This window comes from Psittacula echo, assembly GCF_963264785.1.
Source record: "Psittacula echo genome assembly, chromosome: 10".
In the NCBI taxonomy this organism is placed as follows: domain Eukaryota; kingdom Metazoa; phylum Chordata; class Aves; order Psittaciformes; family Psittacidae; genus Psittacula; species Psittacula echo.
This window is the reverse complement of record NC_137741.1, coordinates 20,534,484-20,557,805: the sequence shown is the minus strand read 5'-3', so window position 1 is coordinate 20,557,805 and position 23,322 is coordinate 20,534,484. Positions and strand designations below refer to the sequence as shown.

The 23,322-nt window shown below is 41.3% G+C and overlaps 1 protein-coding gene across 3 annotated transcripts; it reads right to left on the bottom strand.

The window, feature by feature from the left end:
• Positions 1–178: 178 nt before the first annotated feature.
• DIS3L (DIS3 like exosome 3'-5' exoribonuclease) lies at positions 179–16,980 on the bottom strand. Of its 3 annotated transcripts, none has more exons than XM_080626411.1 (17): positions 16,815–16,980; positions 13,869–14,022; positions 12,936–13,064; positions 12,187–12,322; positions 11,026–11,202; positions 10,618–10,696; positions 9,522–9,701; positions 8,405–8,574; positions 7,448–7,609; positions 6,521–6,768; positions 5,591–5,683; positions 4,029–4,562; positions 3,616–3,770; positions 3,327–3,505; positions 2,857–3,002; positions 1,262–1,436; positions 179–687 (listed from the first exon to the last, which is right to left on the bottom strand). In XM_080626411.1, the coding sequence occupies exons 1-17, from the start codon at positions 16,942–16,944 to the stop codon at positions 376–378; spliced, it is 3,159 nt and encodes a 1,052-aa protein (XP_080482537.1). In that variant the 5' UTR covers positions 16,945–16,980; the 3' UTR covers positions 179–375. The 3 variants fall into 3 exon arrangements, with proteins under 3 accessions (XP_080482537.1, XP_080482538.1, XP_080482539.1); XM_080626412.1 differs by lacking the exon at positions 16,815–16,980 and adding an exon at positions 16,731–16,759; XM_080626413.1 differs by lacking the exons at positions 12,187–12,322; positions 12,936–13,064; positions 13,869–14,022; positions 16,815–16,980 and adding an exon at positions 11,748–12,114.
• Between the last annotated feature and the right edge of the window lie 6,342 nt (positions 16,981–23,322).

The following is a 23,322-nucleotide window of genomic DNA, read 5'->3' as shown; positions in this document are numbered from 1 at the left end:
CTTTATGCCAGATGTGCATATGGGGGATTTCAATAATTCTAGGTTAATGTGAAGGAGCTTGCCTTTATATTCTTGTAGCTATGAGTTAAACTCGCTGGAATAGAGCCAATAGGAGGAAGAATATGGGAAAGTAACTTTTAGGATGATAGCTAAAAGAACTCACCACACTAACTTTAGGCTGGAAGATGAGTTTTATCATATATAAAATCTTTTACAAACTCATACATGGTCATAAACACAAAAATAATTCTTCTTTAAAATAGATATTTAGTTTCTTATTAAAGGATTCTTTAATACTTAAATAGAGTGCTTTTAAAAATCCCAGCAGCGATACAGAGTGGACAGGAGCAGAACATCACCATGCTGGGTTATAGTTCAAGTTCTGACATCAGCTGAGACATCCAGTAGTGCCAAATCCCTTATCTCCTCCAGCAGTTGGTATAAGCTGGCTCCCTTGGTCTGGCAGTACTTCTCAAAGTCTTCATCAATTACTTCAACTCTTGTTTTCTCCTGGGCACGCTGGGCAGCTTCTGCTGACTGACTGACTGCTTTCACCAAGTCACATTTCACCCTCTGACAATTCCTCTGGGAAACCTCCATGTCCGCAGTCTCGTGCGGTGCATTCTTGATTATTTCAAGCTTGATGGTGTCGGCGTGGCAGCGGGAGGTCTGCACCAGCATCTTCACCTTAAAAACAAGAGAAAAATACTTTGTTTCTGCTAGTGCTCTTTCTTTTTGCTTCCTTCTGATTAAATTGTGTTGGCCCCCAAAAACAAGAGGGACATGGAGCTGTTGGAGTGAGGCCAGAGGAGGCCACGGAGATGCTGTGGGGGCTGGAACAGCTTTGTTCTGGAGCCAGGCTGAGAGAGCTGGGCTGGGGCAGCCTGGGGAAGAGAAGGCTCCTGAAGGGGAGACCTTAGAGCAGCTCCAGTGCCTAAAGGGGCTCCAGGAAACCTGGAGAGGGGCTTTGGACAAGGGCCTGTAGGGACAGGCCAAGGGGAATGGCTTTAACCTGCCAGAGGGGAGACTGAGATGAGCTCTTAGGCAGAAGCTCTTCCCTGTGAGGGTGCTGAGGAGTTGGCACAGGGTGCCCAGAAAAGCTGTGGCTGCCCCATCCCTGGCAGTGTTCACGACCAGGTTGGACACGGGCTTGCAGCAACCTGCTCTAGTGAAAGGTGTCCCTGCCTATGGCAGGGGTTGGAACTGGGTGAGTTTTAAGGTCCTTTCCAGCACAAACTGTTCTGTGATTCTAAATACTCACCGTAATATGATCAAAAAGGCTTAATGTAACTGATTCTCCAGTAGTTGTGGTGGAAGTAATTTTGTTCTGAAAGCGCTGCAGTGATCCAGGCTTCCACTCACAGTTCCCCTCACCTTGACAAGAGATGACTAAACCTTCTTTGTTTTTCATATATGCTGCAGCTTTGATTCCGTATCTATAAAAGAGCAGATGAGCAGACAGAGGCTGTGCTAACCATTTTCACATCAGTTCTCTTAATTTTGAAGCTAGCAAAGATTATGTAGAAGCCACATAAAGGGGCAGTCACTGTAGTCTGATAACCCTGCTTCAGAGACACTGCTGTGCATTGTCAAATAAACCTCTAGAGTATATGAGAACAGCCCAAAGGTGGTGACTGATGTGATCTGAAAGAAACAAAAAGTAAGAGAATGTATCACCCTGTATCTTATGTGTTGAGTGGAGACCAAATGATGGAAGGGCAGCAGCATTACAGGTTATTCCAGACAACACAGTGAGGTAACAGTTCTCTATTTCAAACAAGTTACTTGAAAAACAGCAGATACTTGCAGTGGGTTCTCTGTAAGGAAGCCTGCCTTACTTGGGTAGGTTCTGGCTCTCCAGCCTTGCATCCACATCAAGCCATCTGGAGACCAGATGCCTACATTGAGCTGGTTTATATCCAAGCTCAGTCTGTGGCCATGATCAAGCCAGCCCCTAGCTGTATTTATGCAAGTTCAAGGTATTCCTGTAGCAGTTTGCTTTATCATCCCTGTAGAATGCTGTTTGGGTTTTGTTTCTTATTAAGTAGCATTCTTATGCCTACATTTGACATACTTGTGAGCTAGCCAGGCAGACAGTGTTGCTACCAGAACCGCACAAAGATCATTAAGTAACCCAAAATGTCCAGAGCCAGTAAGGGAAAGGAAGGGGCTTTCTCTTCCCCCACAGCTTGGAGATCTGTGTCCTATAGAAGGCAGCACTCTCTAGTTCTGTTGTGACTTGCCTTCTTACACCATTCACTAGTCAATTTGTAACATATGCAGAACACATTTACTGTACTTTAAAATACAGATTTAAAAGCTCAGAAAATGAACTGTAATGTTAGCTTCCTGCAAAGAGCTGTATTCTACCAGCATAAATCAGCAGCATGATACAGGCGCTTATAAAGCCTAACTACCATAAACAGCTTCTTTTAAACACTTCTATGCTTTGTGCTGCCTCCTATGAGTAGCTGCTTGAAAGGTGCCCTCAGCCTGCACAGAATATAGTCTGTTGTGAAGGGAAAGAGCACAGAGGAATGCACAGCTTTGTGGTTTAGGAAATCACTTCCTATTGTTAAAAAAAAAAAGGGGGGGGGGAAATGCTCCAGTCATTGTGCTCGGGCAAAAAATGCCCTTCTCATGGTTTCAGCCTCACAAAGCATAGTCTTATCGTTTCCTCATAGGAACTCCTTCCCAGAGTCAAAGCACAGCAAAGCACTGCTAATGCTTTAAAACAGAAATCTAAAACACAGACATCAGTCACCACCAAGCCAGGCTATGAACACCTCCTTTCTCAAGGGCCAGAGGTGTCCTCTCAGCATTCCAGTAACACTTATGTCTTGTTTTTAAACTCACCTTGGCACAAAAACAAGCACTCCATTTGTTCGTATGGAGTAAATAACACCATCTGCTAAGCAGCGCTCATCTGTTTCTGGGGTTTTGTCTTTGAAGTACATGCACTGGAAGAGTTCAGTAGACTGCTTCTGAGCACGCTGGGCTGCCTGCAAGCACCCCCCAAAGAGAGAAGACAAAACAACCTACTTAAGTGTTTCAACTGGCTTTCATTTCCGTAGTTTCTTTTTCCCATTACTTTCTCCCTTACCCACCCTTACAAAAATTACATCTAAAAGACAATCCTACATGTAGTACAGGTGAAGTCATTTTTACAACCACTCTCACGAGAAACCCAGTATTTAAGTAAGAAAGCCCCACAGCAATGAAGTGATACTCTGTTGTGGTACCCAAACGTTGTGGTCAGGATCGGTATCCCATTCCTTTGGGTAGTGTGGGAACACACACGGAGACACATACAGTGACCACCTTACCCTGTTTCTGTTGTTAATGTGTTTGCACAATTCCTCGAGATCCTTATTACTGAGTAAGTTATCCTTAACATCACCTTTCTTTTCCTTCAAAGTCGCTGCCATCAGGAGTCTGTGGACAATAATATCAGCATATCTTCTAATTGGAGAAGTAAAATGAGTGTACTTCTCTAGGGCAAGTCCTATGAATAAAAGAGGGAGCAGTGATAAGCAAGCAAAGCAATCCTCTGCCTCCCCGCAACAGTTCAGAAATCAGAACAGGAGTAGCGTCAAATATAAGGTGACAAGATACCATAATGATGAAATTCCTCCTCAGAGCATGAGCCAGTTGAGAAGTACAATGCATTGGACATGGCATGAGTGGCCATAGAGCGCAGCAGTTGATTTACAATGGGATCCAATGGGTCATTTGCTTTATCTAGAGACTCGGCCAAAGCTTTGTTAGACCTGTCAAAAAAGTGTTGATTCTGGAGAAAATTATGCTGTCCCTGCTCATAATGGCTTAAAATTAAAAACAGCTGTTAAAAATCAGCCCTTGTTTAGAACATCATCTCCCACTCACAGAACGGTATTGGGAAAACTGGGTTAAGAATTGCTACACAGAGTCTATAACATTGGTACTCAGAACTGCAGTGGTTTGTGACAATAACAGCCAAATACTCAATTGCCTAACTTTAATTAAAGCACTTAAGTAATAAAAGATACCGTGTGTCCATTGTGAAGCCTTTGGCACTGGCACATTCTCGGAGCTCAGTGAAGAATTCCTGCCGTGGTGGAGGGTGCTGCCGCAGCAAAGCTTGGTGAGGAAAATGCTCAGAAATCTTTTTTGCCACCCAGTGGTTGGCAAGAATCATACATTCAGCTACAGTCTCGTGCACCTCCAGGGGCTGCTTCGGGATCAGATCGTGGATGTTGTGTTTATCATCCAGCTGCACTCGGATTTCCACCCCTTCCAGCTCCAGAGCACCGCAGCTGTCCCGCTTGGCTCTAACATGCCGTGCTATGTCCGTGAGTTTTGATACTGCCCAAACCAGCTCAGCCAGCTTCTTCTGCCTCGTTCTTTCATCCAAGTCTTTTAGTTCCAGGATATCACCAACCACACTTGTGTCTCCACCCAATAACCCCTGTGCTGTTTCATAAGTGAGCTTGTATGCAGATCGGATGATGGTTTTGTTGTAGCAGACACTCAGCATTTCGTATGATTCTTTCTCTAGTTCCCACAAGACGCTCACAGCGTACCTTAGAAAAGAGACCACAATGCTGTAAGTAGTGCTTGTTCACTTAAACCGGCATTTCAAGCACATCCAACTGTTACACATTTACAAATTTCATTCTGGTTGGGTTTCGTTTGATTGTTTTTTTACTGGAAACATCTGTCTCTTCACAAAATAAAGCAGTGCTCAGCAATGCCGCCAATTAATGCACTTGCCTGTCAGTCTCATGTATCACAGTAAGTGAGGACCAACTATAGACTGTAGCAGTATTTTCATCCCATTGTTGAGGCAGAGTATCCCTAAGATAAGAGGACACATCTGTTCTAAAGCACAGCTACGCTACACTAGTTATTTTTATTAATTTGTATTTTATTAATCAGATGCACCCACAATGAATATATCTGCACTCTACATATCCTCATGCCAGCTAACTCTCTAAATTGTAATAAAAGGGGAAAATGGGATGTTTGAGGTGCAGGACAAGAGTAACAAACATGATCATACACATAGGTGCACACACCAGGCTGAAACGCATGTGAAAATAACAAGAACAGAGATGCCTTCACTTCTACGTTGCTCATTAAATACAAAGCAAATTGCTAAAGGCATGGGCTTCTGTACCTGGGGAAGAACCGTCCTCACTCTCCCTGTGTTATCAGCAGTACTGAGTTAGGCCCTATAAAAGTGATCCTGGAATTACAGAGTTGGACATCTAACATTTAGTGTTAACTCCCACTGAAAACAAAAGTATACATGAAAAAAAGCATACATTCCTGGTGCTCTCTGGAAGCCTCCACAGGGCTGACAGAGGTAGGAAACCTTGCTTTTGCTTCAAAATTCTGTCAGTGTGCCTTTTGGCGGGGCAAAGTATTACAAAGCACTGACCCTACTTAACTGTGGTAGAATTGAAAGGTAGTTTGAAATGTACATTGTTCTTTCAGTTGACGATTTAATAGCAATGCAAAAACATCCAACCAGCTGATGAACAGACTGGCAGCAGCAATTAAATTACTTGTAAAGACCTCCTTCCTCAGAAACATTACAAAATCTTACCTGTCAACTCCACTGAGCAGAGAGCAGATGTCAGCACTCAAGACAGAGGGCAGCATGTCATAACGACGATCTGCTAAATAGTAAGTTGTTGCCCTGAGGAATAAAACACATTTACTGTTCTCACAAGGACTCAATGGTGTGTATCTCTCAAGCACTTTTTGGTACAAGCATAGCTTCAGCAAAACAAGACACACAGCATGATTTTAAAAGGTATTACTGAACACACAGACATGCACTATCAAAGTATTTAAATAACTATTTCTATAGTATAAGCCCCATTTTGCCTTCCTCAGTATTTTCAGCTGCCATTAAGGGCAGAAGTAGGGCTGGACAAAATAGGCTAACTAAGAAGATGTTAGTTTACATCACTTTGCAGCTACAAAGAGTATGTATATTTCATGAAGTAATTCAGCAGCTTAAGTTCCAAACAGTGGCAATAAAAGAAACCAGAAAGAATGGAATATTTGGCATTTTAAAGCACAAGTTTGGATATTAAAATATAAACCTGCCAAATAACTCTGGAATTAAATTCATGTAATAGTTCCATTTTGTGGGTGTTCTATGTGAAGATTTGTCCCCTTTTGGAATGCAAACAAGTGGTTTGTAAATCCTTCAAATCACAAATATTAAAGGACACTGTAAAGGAAACAGCAGTGAGTAGGGAAAGATAAATCCTAGCTTTGTGGAAAAGAGCAATTTCATCCTAAAAGGGTGAAGCAGTAGGTCAGAAGCAGCTTTTTCCCCAGCAGGCCTATTTCATCCAAATAAAAGCAGAACACCATTAGTTACACAGTAGTTTTCATAAGCTGTTTCCCTGACACAAAGAAGAAAGAATGTTTCCTTCCTCCCACTGTTTCTCAGTGTTCACTTCAGGCTGTGTTACAATGTTCTAAGCTCCATAAATTGTCTCAGTTTTAGAAAGTAAGTTACCTTGCTCTGGCCTCAACATCAGTGTAAGAGTTTGCTGCCACGAAGTGGGTCACATCTGCAATGTGGACACCTAATTCCAGATTCCCATTAGGCAGAGTTCTAACGGAGAGAGCATCATCCACATCCTCACAGCCTTTTGGGTCAATGCTGAATATCAAGTGTGTAGCTCTCAAGTCAAGACGTTGTTCTTCCTCCTCTGGACTCACTTTCCATGGATTCTTTGAGGAACTCACGGGCATTTCACTCATCTGTACAAAAACATTATTGATGAACATACATTTATATCCTTTCCTACAAAAGGAAGCCAAGATTTAATTAGCCTTCCCTTTTCTACACCAGGAGTTGTTTTGTGTACTACTTCACCCTAAACAAATTCTTCTTCTTTTGCATTTTCCAGGTAAGCCTATTACATGGAAAGTATGAAACAGAATTGAAAAGAATGTACACGTTTTATTAACAACCCATATTACTGTGGTGATATTGCAGCTCTGGCAAACATAACCACTGCATATTGGTTTTTACATTCTCTTTCTTTCAAATAATTGTAGGTATCAAAGCAGTTACCTATGAGAGCTGCTTCCTCTCCTGGTTGAAGACAAAAGGATTTAAAACAATGATTTTAGTAGGACCAAGTCTTTAGGATCAATACCATGAACACATACTAAAGACAGTAATAACCCAAAAGTCTTCTTCAAAATTGAATTAAGAGTTTGTAATCTTCTCATAAGAGAGGGATTTTAAGATAATCTGTTTGCTGACTTGAAAATTTGTAGTATCTATAGAACCACTGAGCCAAAAGTAATTCCAGAAAAAACATCTCCAATTGCTTTTCAGCTTTCAGAAACCTTTTGGCAAACCAAGACACCCAGCTGTAAGAGGGTCCTCGAGAATCAACAGAAAAAGAACGTATCTAATCCCAAAACCAACCTGGATTTCTGAGAAAGGAGCAACACAGATGCTGTTCTCCACCAGAATAGCTGCAATTTCCCCCTCCAGATCTCCAATTCTTCCTAGAACTCTCACAAAGTGTCCATTTGGATACACAGATGTTGACTCCCAAGAATCAATACGCACGACGACTCTATAGTCCTGCCACAAGACAATTACTGTTAGAGCAGCAACCTGCTCCTGACAAGCAACCAATATGAACACCCCTCCAGGGGCACACGAAGCTATCCAAGACCAGCAACTCTGACAGCTTGATAGGAAGGAAAAAGAAACCCACAGTGAGAGGCAAACGTATACTGAGAATTACATTTCTTTCCTGATCCCACTTTGAAGAGTATAAAGACCCACACCTGGGGTCATTACATGGAGAATCTCTATCTTGAATTATAAAAATTAACAAATACTCTTATACCAGAAGAGACACATTCTGTGATTCTGGGCGAAATTACTTCTTGCCTGTGAAGAAGTACTTAATGTTACAGGGTAAAAGCAGCCAGGAATTAATAAGCCCACATTTCTCCTCTCTACAGCAATGGCAGGCGAGTGCTCCTAATCCATTATCAATTTGCTGAAAAGCTCTTCTTGCTTTCACCAAAGTTATATACATGTCATAGATGCAATAAGGCCACAAGGGCTACTGCAATTTATACCACCTTTCATTTATCAGAAAAACCTCAAAGCAAATAGTATATAAATGCTCAGGTAGCTCAGCTATGGCTCAAATTCAGAGCTCAAATAAGCTTTGTTACCTGAAGCTGATGTGGTTTTGACAGGAATTGAACACATTGCTTTGAGGCAGGAGTTGAACCGCTCTCCCAGGCTTCATTTTATTCATATTTGTACCCATGTTTTTGCCAAGGGAAACATCATTACAGCGTGTAACACCCACACAATTCTGTAGGAACATGGAATAACAAAACACTTCTGTCAAATTACCTGTAGTGCTTCAGCTTGCTGGGTACTGATCCGGATTTTGGGAATTCTGTAGTCCCAAGGTGTAACAAGGACCTTCTGAGCATTTCTGCCCTGGGGCTGGCTCTCTTCTCTAGAGGGGAAAGTGACCACATAATCCCTCCAGTTCTTTTGGATGATTCCAACAACTTTACCTTTTAAGAAGGAACATTTTTGGCTGTACATTAATGATTTAGAGAGGAACATGAGAGCAAATATGTGGGAGGTATAGAAGAGTCAATGCTTTGCAGTACAAACTAATGTGTCCACAAATCTGTATTACAATTGCTAACAACATTTGGCATGCAGATAATACAAGCTTGTTATAAATTATCACTGGCGCAGCCAGATTTTAATGAGCTTTTTTGTTTATGTAGAGACTAACTCACTGTATAGATTGCAATTGACACAGCACATCAATTATTCAGAGAGATTCCCACTCCTACTGAGATGTGGCAAATTCCAGTAAAAAAGGAAATTGAAAGGATCAAAATCAAGCATGCTCTTGCAGGAAGAGATTTAACCTCTTAAAACTCTTAACTCTGACCTTAGCAAACTTTTAAGCTGTAGCTATACATGCAGAGTACTATTTTCAAGTAAGACTCTGAGTTTCCATGGTACACAGGCAGGTCACATTGCAATGGGAGCTGGATATTTCTTACCTTACAAAAATCTTAAATGTTATTTATCATCAAGGAATTAAAAGGATGCACTTATCTTTGTGTCTAATCAACAATGATAGTGGAGAATTTGACTGCACAGTCTGGTGAATTGGTCTCTATTAGAATTGCAGTTCATCTCAGAGCTGTGAAGAGTGACTGCGTGGGCTTGGGTAGCAAAGTGCTCCTAACTCAGTATTTTAGGAAGGTAACTGCAGTAACTGAGCTATTTCTGAGAATGAAATGAAAGGGGTTCACACATGGAAACAATCTCATGGCCTTCTTGTTGGGATACATTAGAATGCTTTAATTTAGGATAATCACTTCATATTTACTATGGTTCAAAAAATGTGACAGTGACAGAAATGGAGGGAAGGGACTCTAATGAAGAGCACAGCACAGCTTGGAGCAAAGAAGTGAGGTAATCTTAACAAAACCTTTACCTGTGGGCATAGGGTCACCAGTGGTGTCTAACAGTGCTTTATCCTCAGTCTCATTTTCACAGAGGGCAACAGTCCTTCCTTTCCACTCATGCAAAGGCAGCAACTCAACAGCCACCACGTCACCATGGATTGCACGATTTCGAGCTTTGGCCCCATAAATAAGGATGTCACTCTGAATTTCTAAATTTAAAATAAAAAGAACTATAAATTTCTAAAAAAAAAAATCAAATCCCTTCACTCTTGGCAGAATTCTGCTGAAAGAAGAGAAAATGACATTTGCAATATGATTTCTTCCATAAAGGACTACTGGCAAGCAGTTAATATTGCAATTAAAACTAAAACATTTTCCTCTTTAATAAGGCAATATTAAGCAATTCTGTAAGTGCACTTTTGGCTAAAAAGATGCATCGGTTGGGATGAGTTCACTGTTCTTAGACAACAGTTTAGAAACACCCCACAGTTACCCTGTGGAAATCCCTGCCACAGGATTCTGGGCAGGGTCCAGAATAAAACAGGATTTAAAAAAGTGATTAGTATATTGAACACTTGTTTGCCTGCAGGGTCTGTCACAGGAACATTTGAAAGTGGGACAAGAGATTTGTGCAAGGATAATGGGCTGTTCCTCCAAAGTATTTATTACTAGCTCATACCAGAAAGACACTACTGGTGTTCCAATCCAATCCAAAAGGTATTGTTCCTATTATGCTCACAATAACCAGCTTCTAATCGTGCCACCATCTATACAAACACTTATTTCAGTCAAACGAGTGGTCATCTGAAGCAGGAGCAAAGCACACAGATTAACAATTTGCAGCAGTATTCAATTTCAGAAGAAGTCTAGGAAACCTGTCAGTAGGACAAGAGTCCAAAACATGGAGGAAAGAGGACATAAAGGGTATTGTTTTCCCCTGAGGTCCACCCTCTGTGTTCATCTTCCCCCCCCCCCTTTCTGGCCCATGAATAACCCAAGCATTGCAGTATCTTAGCTTTCATCTTGCTCAGTAAGTGATCAGCTACATACAGATGGCTCCATGGCATCATGCAAGCAGCACAGTGTCAAAAAGGCACTGAGTAAACCCCCTTGTTGTCTTTTCACCTGTTTCTTTGCTGCTAAATCCCTGAAGTCGAACAAAAGCTTCCAGCTGAGCTCTGTGCTTATTGACATTCAGTGCACCCTGAAAGAAAATAACAGATAAAGAGTGAAACAGTCACACCTGTAAATAGCCAACTTTAAAGTATAAAATCTTTAGTGTTACAATTGTTTTTACATAAACTGGTAGGCTTTATTGGTATGTAGGCTATTCTGAACACAACTGTTCTCTCTATAGGGGAGAATAAATGACACAGAACTAAGTCCTCACTTCTGGAAAAGAGTGGGAAGTTCTTCTTGTTTTCTCTCCCCCTTCCCACTATAGCAACATTTCTTTATCTAATCAGTCTAATTTAGGCAACTAAAGGGACCAAGCACAAGACTGCTGTGTATGCTCTCTAGATAGCAAATTACCTGTATATATCTTCCAGATTTGATCCCAGCCTCCAATACTTCCAGAGGTAAGTGCTCAGGATATTCTTTTCCATTGTTTTCTTGGCTTTCAATCTCCCGTTCACGCCGAGCTTGAAGTATAGAGTCAAAGAGTTCACGGGCAGCCTTTAAGTCAGGCCAAAAGTTATCCAAGTAATTCTGTATGCACATATATGAACAAACATCAAAGTATTTAGAAGTCTCTGCTCTTTTAATCACACATCTGGAAAGCCCATAATAGATAAGAGCTGTCTCATGCTACACTGAAATACCACTTCCAAGTGGTAACGAAATGTCTGCTCTAAACACCCCAGATTTACTCCAGATTCAGCTTAACTCATTTATTAAATACAAGAAAGGAGGTGCGACTGTTAAGTTGGCAACCTAGACCAGAGATTCACAAAATTTTACTACCAACATACCCCATCCAAGCTATGTGCTTCTCATCAAGTGCCACAGCAGAAGAATTAAACTGGCAACTCATTATTTTTACACTTCTTGTACAATGCTACATTTGGGCCACTTCCTATTGCCTTGTAGCAATTAAAATCTCAGCATCATCATTTTTACATAGCTTTAAGGTAAACCTGTTTGGTCCTGGTTTTACTCAACATACTTTCACAGCTACACATGAACATTTCATCCACGTATCCCACTGAATAATGCAGTATCAGAGATCAACAACTAACTGGAAAATGAATTACCTTCTCATGCATCACTGTATCCTCAGTAGTCAAGGCTAAAGGAAACTGGCAGAATAATGCTGATGGATATTAAGGCTATGACTGTACATGTACTGCTTGCCCTTCAGGTTTAGGCAGCTGGCTGATGTCACTGATCATTGTTCATCTATGTCAAATTCTTTAAAAATAAAGAAAACCACAAGCAGAGTTACTAAGAAAGACCGCCTCTGTCTTTGGAGCTGCTGTTTTGTTCTTCAGTTCCCTAGTTTGCTCACTGCAATGATGCTCCCATGACCGACATCTTAGCCTTTTTTGATAAACGAAGACATGGGTTAGCATCATAGTTTTCTTAAATGTAAACTCTGAAGCGATTTGCACTATATGTTGGGCTTTAATGTACTCGATTCATCATTTTGATGCAACATAAAAGAAACCTTCCTCTTTATTTCTAGCATGTTACCTTGAAGGAAATCACAAACACTCCTTCTGTTTCATTTCCATACTGCCTCATAGCATCTTCATCTTCTGTTACCATAACAATTGGCATCTGACCCAAGCAGTGATTATAGTACCAGACCGCTGCATTGTAAATACTCCTAGAAAAGCAAAGTTTGAAATAAGATTTCTGCCATATCCCATTTGTTACTTGCAAGACATTTGTCAGCTTTGTATAAAGGAGATTTTGGGTTAAGATGCACACTTCTTAGAGACACACCAAGCTATATGAATTTTCTATTCGCAAAAACTATGTGCCATACATAAAGCACTAAGAGAACAGAGGAATATTTCCTCCCAAATAAATTCACTTCTGCCCTTGCTGCAACGTGACATATTGTTCCTCTGAGTAGAAGTTTGGAAAAAGCAAGTTGTAGCTGTCAAGACTGTTATGATGCTCGCAGGCTCTCAAACAATAATACATCTAGCAGCCCAACAAGATATGTGTCCTACTCATTGTGTTAAAGCATTCTTTAAAACGGCTGTGGAACTTGAAAATGATTCAGCTTTTTTAGCACTACTCCATTTAATTAAGTACACTTGTGTCTGTTTTCCTTATAAAATAATATTGACACTTCCTTAATCACTATCTAGACTTCCACTGTTCCAGAGCCAAGCAGAGGAAGAGTATGAACTCTTATACACCAAATGCATGCTAGCATTCCTAAACACAACGCCAGGATGTTGTTCAGTATAGCACCGCATAAACCAAACCTGGTCTGCCATTTCTCCATGGATTCCCCCTTCTCCCTTGGCAAATAACAATGCTGATGGAATTCATTAGCAAACACAGCACAGTCATGACGAGCATCCTTTGCTAGATTTCGTAGCTTGTTGTACTGTCTGGAATAAGAAAAAGATGAATAAATACAATATTGCGCTTCCTTTTGATAATGCTACTTTAACTCCAGAGGAAAATACAGCTGAAAAGCTCAAGGAAAAGTACTCTCATGCACCAAGAAATGCATTCATTAGATTACATCATTGCTGACAAAACCTAAAGCATAATTTGTAAGCAAGCTTTTCCTACTTCTATTATAGTTATTTTTAAACATACTTGTTTTCCAGTGAGCCCCACAAAACATCACAAGTATTCAGGAACTTATTTTGCCACTTCTGGGACAAAAGCTCTTCCTTCAGATGTGTTTGTGCTTTAGAATACAGGAAAGCCTTGATGGCAAATTGTACTCTTACATGCTGCAGCAACACATAGGTTAATGTCTGGTAAGGTAAGTACCACATAATGATATTAATTGCTCCTCAAAGACAAGTGCTCAGTCTTTAATACAGCAAATCAAAACCATGTCCTTAATCTAGTTGTGGCACATGATATTTGATCATTAATGCAAAGTCTCCTTAATACTTGTCACAAGCCAACTGATCAGTTAATAAAGCTACAGGTTTAATATTGCTCCTATCAGGTAAAAACTGCAACAGGCATTTATGTCCATGGATCACACAGGATTAGAGCTCTTTCCCTTCTGTGAAATTATATGAAGACCTTTGAAAGACTTAAAACCAAATTAATCTGGTTCTAAGTATATTTGCTGTATATTTGCTGACTTCGGGTTACTGTGCTTACATACACACTTTACTATATTAGTTTCTTCAATCTAACTTAAAAATAAGTTATTATAGGGTAAGTACCTGCGTCCTTTTTGATGTTGCAAAGCTTGACATGCTGTCTGCATGAAGATGATACCCTTCAGTTCCGGAAACTCAAGAATCTCAAGGTAATCCTGAACCACCTTGCAGTCAGGGACGACATAATGTGTAACATCATCTGATAACAACTTGCCATCTAAAACAGAATTTGGAGTTTAAAGGTTTAAACTTTCAGTTGCAATGTGGGGTTCTTAAAAATACTTTCAGATGTCTGGAAATTAGGAGTTACACATCCTCAAGGGTATACACACATCTGTTTCTGATGAACAAAATTATGACTACTACAGCATAATTCTGTAGTGCAATCTCTGGAATTTGTGACAGAACCCTTTTGCATCCAGTGATGCAAAAATTTCATGCAAGTTTATCCAAATGAGTGAAAAATATCCACTTAAAGAACGCATGTAACAGTCCCCCTTTTTTTTTTCTACTTTCATATGGAAAAAGAAACTAAGCATCTGCCACAGAAAATCTTTGCATAGAATTTTCAAAGGGTGTAGAATTAACCTGTTACGCTGCTTCCATAGCCCTCTCTACTCAACACAATTCATTTAGAGCAGGCTGCTTTTCTACATCTTTACATAAAAGAATACAGATAAGGCTACACATGGAGAAAAGCAATGCTACTACAAGATGATGATGTTCTTGAACCTAAATGATTAACCATCAATGCTAATTTTCTCTAAAGAGACTCCATCCCTTAGGAATACACCATCAAAATACCACAATCAAGCCATCACAGGTGTCATCTTGAAATACACTTCGAAATTAATGAATTTAATTGCTTTAGATACTTCAAAGATTACCAAATAAACTCCAGGGCAGGGGAGGACCTCCACCGAATTTTCTCTCAGTGTCTATTTATCCCTTATGGTATTATAAATACTGAACTACCCTAGTGCAGGCAAGTTATATATATAACAACAATATATAGATCTTGATGAGTCAGGTTACTTTCATGTATGTCTTAGAAGCTGACACAGGATAATCTATTAACTGTGATCACTAGAAGTGTGAATGCAGCAGGCACAATTCTGCACACAGTAACATGGCCCCATCTCACCCTGAGGGCATACAATGGATGACAGCAGAATGCACAGAAGAAAGCTAATATTTATTAATAATTCAGAAAAGCATTAAAAGTGAAATGTCTCTTAAAGATTTATGTAATCTACCCACATTAAGCTATCCTTGCCTAACCTATATATCTAGATCAGAATAACTTCTAAGTAGGCACAGCATACCATTACAGGTGTCTGTAGATGTGATTTATGTAGGCAGTCTCTCCCAGTGCATGAAATAAGTTTGCTCAGCTCACTGTGTAGAGCCAGGAATGAATCAGAGTCATGGGATAGTCTGGGTTGGAACGGACCTTAAAGCTCATCCAGTTCCAACTCCTTGCCAGGAGCAGGGGGACCTTCCACTAGACCAGGTCATTCCAAGCCCTGTCCAACCTGTCCTTGAACACTTCCAATGAAAACAAATGTTTACCTCACCTCAGAGTTACCTAGAATTAAATTACCTGGAATTATTACAAAGAGACATATTCCGACACTCATTCACAGCACAATTTACACTGAAGTCCAGAAGAGGGGAAGTTAGGCATGGCAAGGGAGAGAAGACTTTTTTTCCTGGTATTTGCCTGTTACTTATCCTTAAGGAATTCATAACCAAATGCAGTACATTAGGGAGCAGTAACTATCACTAATTCTGACATCCTAGACAGCAGTGATATACTACACTGCCTTCCACCCTCAACTGCAAAAGGCACCTAAACCAAAAGTAACAACATCTATGCCAATTACAGCTCAGAAAAAAGGAGAGTTAAAATTGTCAACCTTTTCTTTCAGGTAAGGAAATAATGTCCTTTATTTAAATAGGTTGGATACTGTGTTAGTTATTTCCCTAAATTGTGCTATTGAACTACAGCAAAACACCCTGAAACATCAACCAAAGGTCATATGATGATCTACGGTGCACTTAATACCCCACAGTGTGTAACAACAACAACAAATCTAGACACCATCGGGGCTGCCAGTATTTCCCTGTCTGAGATGAGCAGATACAACACAGGCAATTAGTTAATTACTTAACAGAAATAACTGCTGGAATTACAATCACCCCCAGTTAATGGCTTGACCCCATCGTAATTACTTAACACATACGTGTAGAACTTAATTCATGCTATAAACCACCAACCTTGCAGAAATCAATGCACTTTTAAAAGACCCTTTTAAAAAAAGACTTTTAAAAGGTGTTTTATAGAAAGCAAACTGTGAAATGTGAATAATCCTGTAGCCTTTTATGACTGTGAACCCCTATAACCCACCACCCTGTGCAAATTAATGCACTTTGAAGCTACCTTTTAAATAAACTTCTAAAGGAGCTTTAAAAAAAAAACCTCGAACAACCCTCCAGCCCCTTATCACTGTCTGTAAATCAGTGCACAGCTAAATCCTACAGCAAACAACTTCTCAATTCCCTTTTCTAAACACGCCGCTTATCTCTGACAGACGCTGCTCTGCAGGAGTGTCTGTTGCTGTACCCTCCATGTGACACCGTTCGGCTTTTCCACTACTTCATACGTTATTCGCTTCCGTCCGGACCCAGCTCAGGACCAGCCACCAGCGGCCACGGTGCCGGCTCCCCGCTCCCACCCGGCCTTATTTCTCTTTTCTCCACCGCCGCACCGCTCGCTACCCCCCTGCGCCCAGTCCCGCTGGTTCTCATCAGGCCTCCGCGCCCGACACCTGGCTTGGCAAGGCCGCACGGACCCCACCGCCCCAGCTCCGGCCTGCATGAGCTGAGGCACAACAGCCCTGCGACAAACTGTCCGCTGCTCACCCTGCATGTTCTCCAGTCCGTACCCCGCTGCCTCCCCTCCAACCCCAACCAGCACCCGCAGCCTCCCACCGCCAGCCCCCTCACCGCGCGGGCAGCCGGCGCGGCACAGGGCGCTGCGGCACGGCACGTCGGGGCGAAGGTAGTGCTCCCGCACAACGCGCACCGAGCGGCCCTGCTGGCCCCGCAGCTGCAACACCTTCTCCGTGCGCAGCATCGCCGCAAAGAACAGCGCGACGCCCTCAACCAGGCCTGCCGCTCACGGGGCGCATGCGCAAGGTGAGGAGGCGGTGCAACCATAGGAGGCGGGGCGTCGGTGGAGGGGCGGGAAAGAGTGGGCGAGGCAAGAGAGAGGAGGGGCGGGACGAGGGAGGCGGAGCGGCATCTGATTGGCGGGACCTAAGGGGCGGTACGTGAGGGACGTGACCTGAGGGGCGGTGCCTGAGGGGCGGTACGTGAGGGACGTGACCTAAGGGGCGGTGCCTGAGGGGCGGTACGTGAGGGACGTGACCTAAGGGGCGGTGCTTGAGGGGCGGTACGTGAGGGACGCAACCTGAGGGGCGGTGCCTCAGGGGTAGTGCGAGGGGCAGTACCAGAAGGCGGGGGCGAGCTGAGGGGCGGCACCTGAGGGGCGGCACCTGAGGGGCGGCACCTGAGGGGCGGCACCTGAGGGGCGGTACCTGAGGGGCGGCACCTCAGGAGCGGTACCTCAGGAGCGGTACATGAAGGCGGACGCGAGCTAAGGGGCAGCAGCTGAGAGATAGTGCCTGAGGAAACTGAGGCAATAGTTTCAGGTGCAGTAATGAGCGTAGGCGTGAGGTGAGGGGCAGCACCTGAGGAAAGCGGGACCACAGCTGAAAAGCAGAAGTGAGGGGAAGGGGCAGGGTGGCAGCTGAGAGGAAACTCTGAGGGGCTGTGCTGGGTTGAGTATGAGACCGGCTATTAGCAGGTGCTGAGTCCTAGGATACCTCTAGTTTCTGTGGTTGTGTGAGCAGAACCCACAGATTCCCTTTCAGTGAGGGAAAACCCGAGAGATCTGGGGGACAGTGGAGAGGATGCTGAAGTGTCTACAGAAGGCAAGTGAAAACAGGGTGTTAAGCTCTGTTAGGCTGCAGAGGTGTGAGGGAGGGGTGGCTGTGGTGAAGATACATGCAGGGGTTTTCTGTTTGATCCTAGTTTGCTTATTACAAGGGCAGCGATGTGGGTTTTTTCGTGCTGGAGGATTGAAAAGAGTCTAGGAAGAACAAGCATAGAACAAGGGTGTCTCATTGTGCCGAAGCTGTAGTCCCACATAAATGCACTTGTGTGGATCTCTGCGTTCTGAAAGAGAAGTCCCAGGTCTGTTCCTTACCTCATCTGTTCTTTGCATTTATGGAGACAAAGATAAAAGCACTGAAAGATTAAGTCTATCTCAAGATGGAATAAAAGTAGTGGAGGGTCACAAGCATGATGCGCTGTCTCTGTGTCTGAGTCAGTGCTCTGTAAGTATGGCATTTTGGGGATTGTTATTTTGACTACTAGAAAAGCATTCACACTTTACTAATAAAAGTTGCCTACATCATAGATTCACTTGAACATAAATACATAGTGCAAACTATCTAGCATTTGTCCTTATGAGGAAAAGAAGCCTGGGAAAGAGCCAAGGCAGAGTGTCACTGTATGTTCCTGTTTATTCTTCTTATTTTTTCACATGTTTTATCAAATGTGTATCTCCAATGACTAATACTTCCAAGTAACCAATTGGTGCCAGTAAATGGAAGTACCATCTGTAAGAAACTCATTTTCAGAAGCCAAGTTCTCAAGCATATGAGGAGGAGGAGGTGTTAGAACTTAGTGAGAGATGACCAAAGTGTAGACCTGGTTTTGGCAGTCAGGATGATTTTAGGCTTATTATGTAAGCAGGATGTGAGAGGAGAGGGGAAATGGAGACCAAAATACTGGAGCTGTTGTTCAGTACGAACAAAGATGAAATAACCAGTGGTGAGAGAAAGGGGAAAAAAAACATGACGTTTGGGAGGAAAGCCATTTAATTCAGTTTGAAATGTGACTGATGCTGATTGCTGATACAGCAAAGAACACAGATCAGTGTGCTTGCTCCGTGTCATTCAGTGGCTGCAGTAAAATGAAGGTTAATTAAATAAAAGGTTAATTAAATAAAATTGAGATCACTGCTCTCATTTGTTTCCTCTTTCACAGAGGAAAATAGAAGACATTTGGGCTAAGGTCATGCACTGCTGATGTTGAGTAGCCGTGTGCTTATTGCTAGTATTCTAGTCAGAAAATGTTTAAAATTCTTTTTTCTTCCTCTTTTGGAGAGCAATCTCATGTGAGTAAAAGGCAAAGGTTGAGACATGAAAGTCAAGAGAACTGTTTATGCTTTATCTAATAACTGAGTTTGTCCATTGATATCAGAGACAAACTAATGCTTGTGTAGCAATTGTCTTCATACATGGTGAGAAGTTTGTGCAGCGACAGCAAAAACCGAGAGGATAACAATAGCATCTTTAATTTTCTTTTAAATAAAAGCTGCAAAAGTGAGTAATGCTTTTGGACAATCATTAAATGCTGAGGAATGAAGGTGGAGGGCAGCGCAGCTGTGCAATAATGTGCTATGTGTTTCTTCGTGAAATTTTCCTTAATTAAGTGCTTGAGAAACAAAGCATGGTAGAACAGAAAGCAAGCAGTACACATATTATTTTCATAGAGTATTCCTTGCTTTGTACAGTGCTGCTTGGATAACACTGGTGAGTGCTAGAGAAGCTTTTAAGTGAATGGGAGAAGTGTCTTTAAAGTTCAGTGGCATGTTCTTGCCCGTGTTGGGAAGTGTGAGCCCCCAAGGAGGTCTCCCTGCTTGGAAAAGCACATTGGCTGATGCAGTACAGAATTCCAATGTAGTACCTTTTGAGGGAAGTTGCTCAATATTTTGACAAAGAACCATTTCAGGGCACTGGAGAATATCAGCTTTTGACTCCAGTTTCCTATCTTGAAGACTGACTCATCTGACAAATACCTAAAACCAATATGGCTGAAGACTCATTTCAAATGCAGAAGTAGAAGTTTATTATGTAGGTTATTAGTCTTCTACATGTGGAAATGACACGTGCACAAGGCAAGAGCAGGTATTCTAGTACAGGCATGACATATTGTTGACCATTCAATGTTCACCTGCTTGCCAGTATTTGCCCGCTGTCACTCTCTGATACACCCCACTTCTGCCCTGGCAAAGCAACTATTGGGTTTTCTTCTTGCGAAGGGACTTCTGCCACAGATTTGTAAACCTGTTGCTATACTTTCTTTCCTCCTTCCCCCCTCTCCTGTTGTGAGATGGGCTGGATGGCTAAATTGGGCTTTATCAGCCAAGTTTAAGATGGTGACAGAAGAATAAATAGGAATGTATATAGCAAATTATATTCTGGCTGGCTACTGTGCTTATAAAAAACCTCTGCAGTTGACAGCCTGAAGATGAGGTTATGTAAGTTGTGAGGTCTAATACAGGCTGTTTAAAGAAAAAAAGATGGAGTAGCACAAACAAGAGACAGATTATTAAAGTCTGGGATCCATACAGTTGTGGAATCAATAGAAATCATATGTTTCCATTTGAAAAAGGCCTTTTTCTTTTCTTTATTTCTCCAAGAACTCCATTGCTGAGGCAGAAGATGGCAAGATTTGATTATCTTACAGCATATCTTCGAAGTTGGTTCTTCCATTCTTAAAGCAATTTTGAAGCAACTGGCAATTCAGCATCTGCTTCTAACTCATATAAAACTGAATAAATGTTGTCTTTTCTCTTGGAGATTGTTTCTCCTGGGTTGCTGCCTCACTAAAAGTCAAATATTGTAAAAATGGCACCTACATCTAGAATGGTCTTGAGCTTAATACGCCATTACTTGCAGTCATAAGGAAAAATATAATGCCCAGTTGCACTCTGGATGCTGATACTTGGTGTCCGTTAGGGATTTAGCCTCTTTCCTATTACGCAGTAGGAATAAGCAGCTGAGAAGAGGAGCTGCCTCTATTTTCTGAGCGAAAGAACATAAAATCAAGGTCAGTATTCACTGCTTTGTTTTATGTAGCTTCGTTTCTGAAGTACAATTTGTTGCCTTAATTTGCGAGAAAGCACGAAAAACTCCCTGCATTTGGTAGCTAAACTGTTCGGCTTTTTTTTCCTCCTTGGATTTCAGTTAGTCCTAAACTTACTTTTAAGTTTGCAATACTGGTTGCTACCACTGGGAGACACTATTTAATTAAGGTTGGGATGAAACGCTTACATTTGCTTCTATTACCGTGTCTAAGAGGCTAAAAGCCTTTCAGCTCCTGTGAACAAACTGCTTTAAGTTGCTTGTAACACAACTAGACGAATCTCTTCTCAAAATAGACTAGAAATTGATGCTGTTCTGTAATACAAGAAAAAGTCTTGCAGATCTCTTCAAGCATATCAGGAATATGAAGCTGCATGATGCTTACAATTATTGGAGGCATAAAAGCAATTCATCACAATACCTGATATTTTACTGTAGAATGCATTTGATTTTCTTCCCACTATCCTTTCCTCCTTGGCTGCAGTTCAAAAGCTACTACATCACTGAATTGCAAAGTCATGTACTATTTTGTTTCACTTGCTCCTGTACCTTTACTTCGCTTATTCATGGGGTTTTACTGTGTTTACTGATGAAATATTTCAGATATTATTTAAAGGAAAAGAGCTTTTACAGCAACATTATTATATTAAGTTTAGCTGATTAAGGACATTTAGATTATTTGTAGATGATAGTATTTTGGTGGATTCCAGTATTTCTGCTTTCATAAAATAGAAATATATTTGTTATGTTAGAAATTATGAAAGCAATTTAGATAGATCAGAGGAGGAATTCACCATGTCACTTTTCTTGTCATCAAAATGCGTTTGGTTTGGTTGGAGCCTTCCCCTTGAAATGATGCTATGTGGTGCCTCGGCCACTGGAGTAGCTCTTGCATGATTCAAAGGATAATGGCTGTTAGAGATGGAAAGACCTAACAGGTCACCTTTTCCAGCCACTACCAAATTGGTGTTGCTCCCTGTAGTATATCTAGCTCAAGTCTGGGGTCAGTGCTGTACGATATAATGCTCTAAGGTTTATTTATTTATATGCCACAGTAAATAGGAAACAGAATTGCACGGGTGACTTTTTTTACCCTTGCTTTCAAAATAACAAGAAGTTTCTGTGTGAAACTGATTAATTTCCTCTTTGCCTCCTTCCATAAGAAATTAAATGGGGTTGACTTGTGGGGAGCTCTGATGTTGTGATTTGCTCTACAAATGAGGTACAAAAGGTTTTCCTTGAGAGCTCAGAGATGTATATTGAACCTAAAGGAAAATATATTGCAGAATATTTTTGGCCTGCAGCTGTGTACCTTAGGGGCTTTATCTTTTTCCTCACTAAAAGCTATGAGTAAAGATTTTATGCCCATAATTGCTCTGTCCTCCAGCAAATCACACTCCTTGGCTGGGCTATGTAAATAACAGTTTACTCTATTTGGTTTTAATTCTTTACAAAGGAAAAAAATAAAGTAAAAATAATTGTCATAACTATTGTCAAGTACCAAGTGCTAGCCAGCAAATAGTGAAATATACCCCTAATCGTATATTGTAATACTTTAACTTATGCTGCCCAGTTCTTACTGTGTGTGAAAACTGACCAACAATGGACATTTTGATTTTAGTTTGAAAGTCATAAAATGGCATATGTGCTGCTAACCACTGATCATACTATTTGAGGTTTTCAGTTGGCAAATATTCCAGCTTAAAATGTGTTTTTCATGATTATTGCTCTTATTAAAGCTCATTTGCTCTTCTTGGAAACTGAGCACAAAAGGGATGTGAACAGTCAAAAGAAATCCATTTAAAAATTCAAATGAATATTCAAGGGACACGGATTGCAGTGTTTGCCCAGCTCTACTGGGGATCCTCTGCTGCTGAATGTCTTATTAATCGGTGCCTTTGTCATTGTCCTTAAGGCTTTCATCACAAATGCTAAATAGTTTTGTTACGACTTCATATTGCAGTCATTATGCAAAATTTCTTCTTGATATTGCTCAAATGCTTCTGTTAGAGTGATCTAGGTGAGAGTGTGCTCACCATCTGTCTGCTCCTTTTTCAAATGAGTTAAAAACTTTGTTGTTGTGATACTAACTACTGAGTTTGAGTGTGGTAGAGTTGAAGAAATTCAGGACATCACCCCATGCTAAAAGCTGAGACATTACTTCCAATGGCCTTGCTTATGCTAGTGTCAGAGACCCTGGTTAGCCTTCTGTAACTGCCTATGTAGGAAAAAATGCTTACCTAATGATAGGAAGAATCTGGATTATCAACCATGAGAGCAAAACTCTGTAGCTGCTGTTTATTAGCACTTAGACTGAGCTTCTGCGTGCTAAGTTGAACTTTTTTCTTTGCTTGCTTTCATGGGAGCAGGATATATATTTAAGGTTCTTTTCTCCACTGCTTTCATCCACAAGGTCTTATCAAAGTAAAATAAACCAGTAACTGTCCTTTGAGTGCCACACATTTCATATAGTTGCCAAACTGCTTCTTGTTAATACTTCAGAAAACACTACAACA

Excerpts from the sequence above, each read along its gene's own strand:
- DIS3L (XM_080626411.1), bottom strand. The coding sequence starts at position 16,944 with ATGCTGCGCACGGAGAAGGTGTTGCAGCTGCGGGGCCAGCAGGGCCGC. Across the intron at positions 11,203-12,186 it reads TGTTTGTGATTTCCTTCAAG|AATTACTTGGATAACTTTTG; the intron begins GTAACATGCTAG and ends ATGTGCATACAG. Across the intron at positions 8,575-9,521 it reads TGGTGACCCTATGCCCACAG|GTAAAGTTGTTGGAATCATC; the intron begins GTAAAGGTTTTG and ends CCTTCTTAAAAG.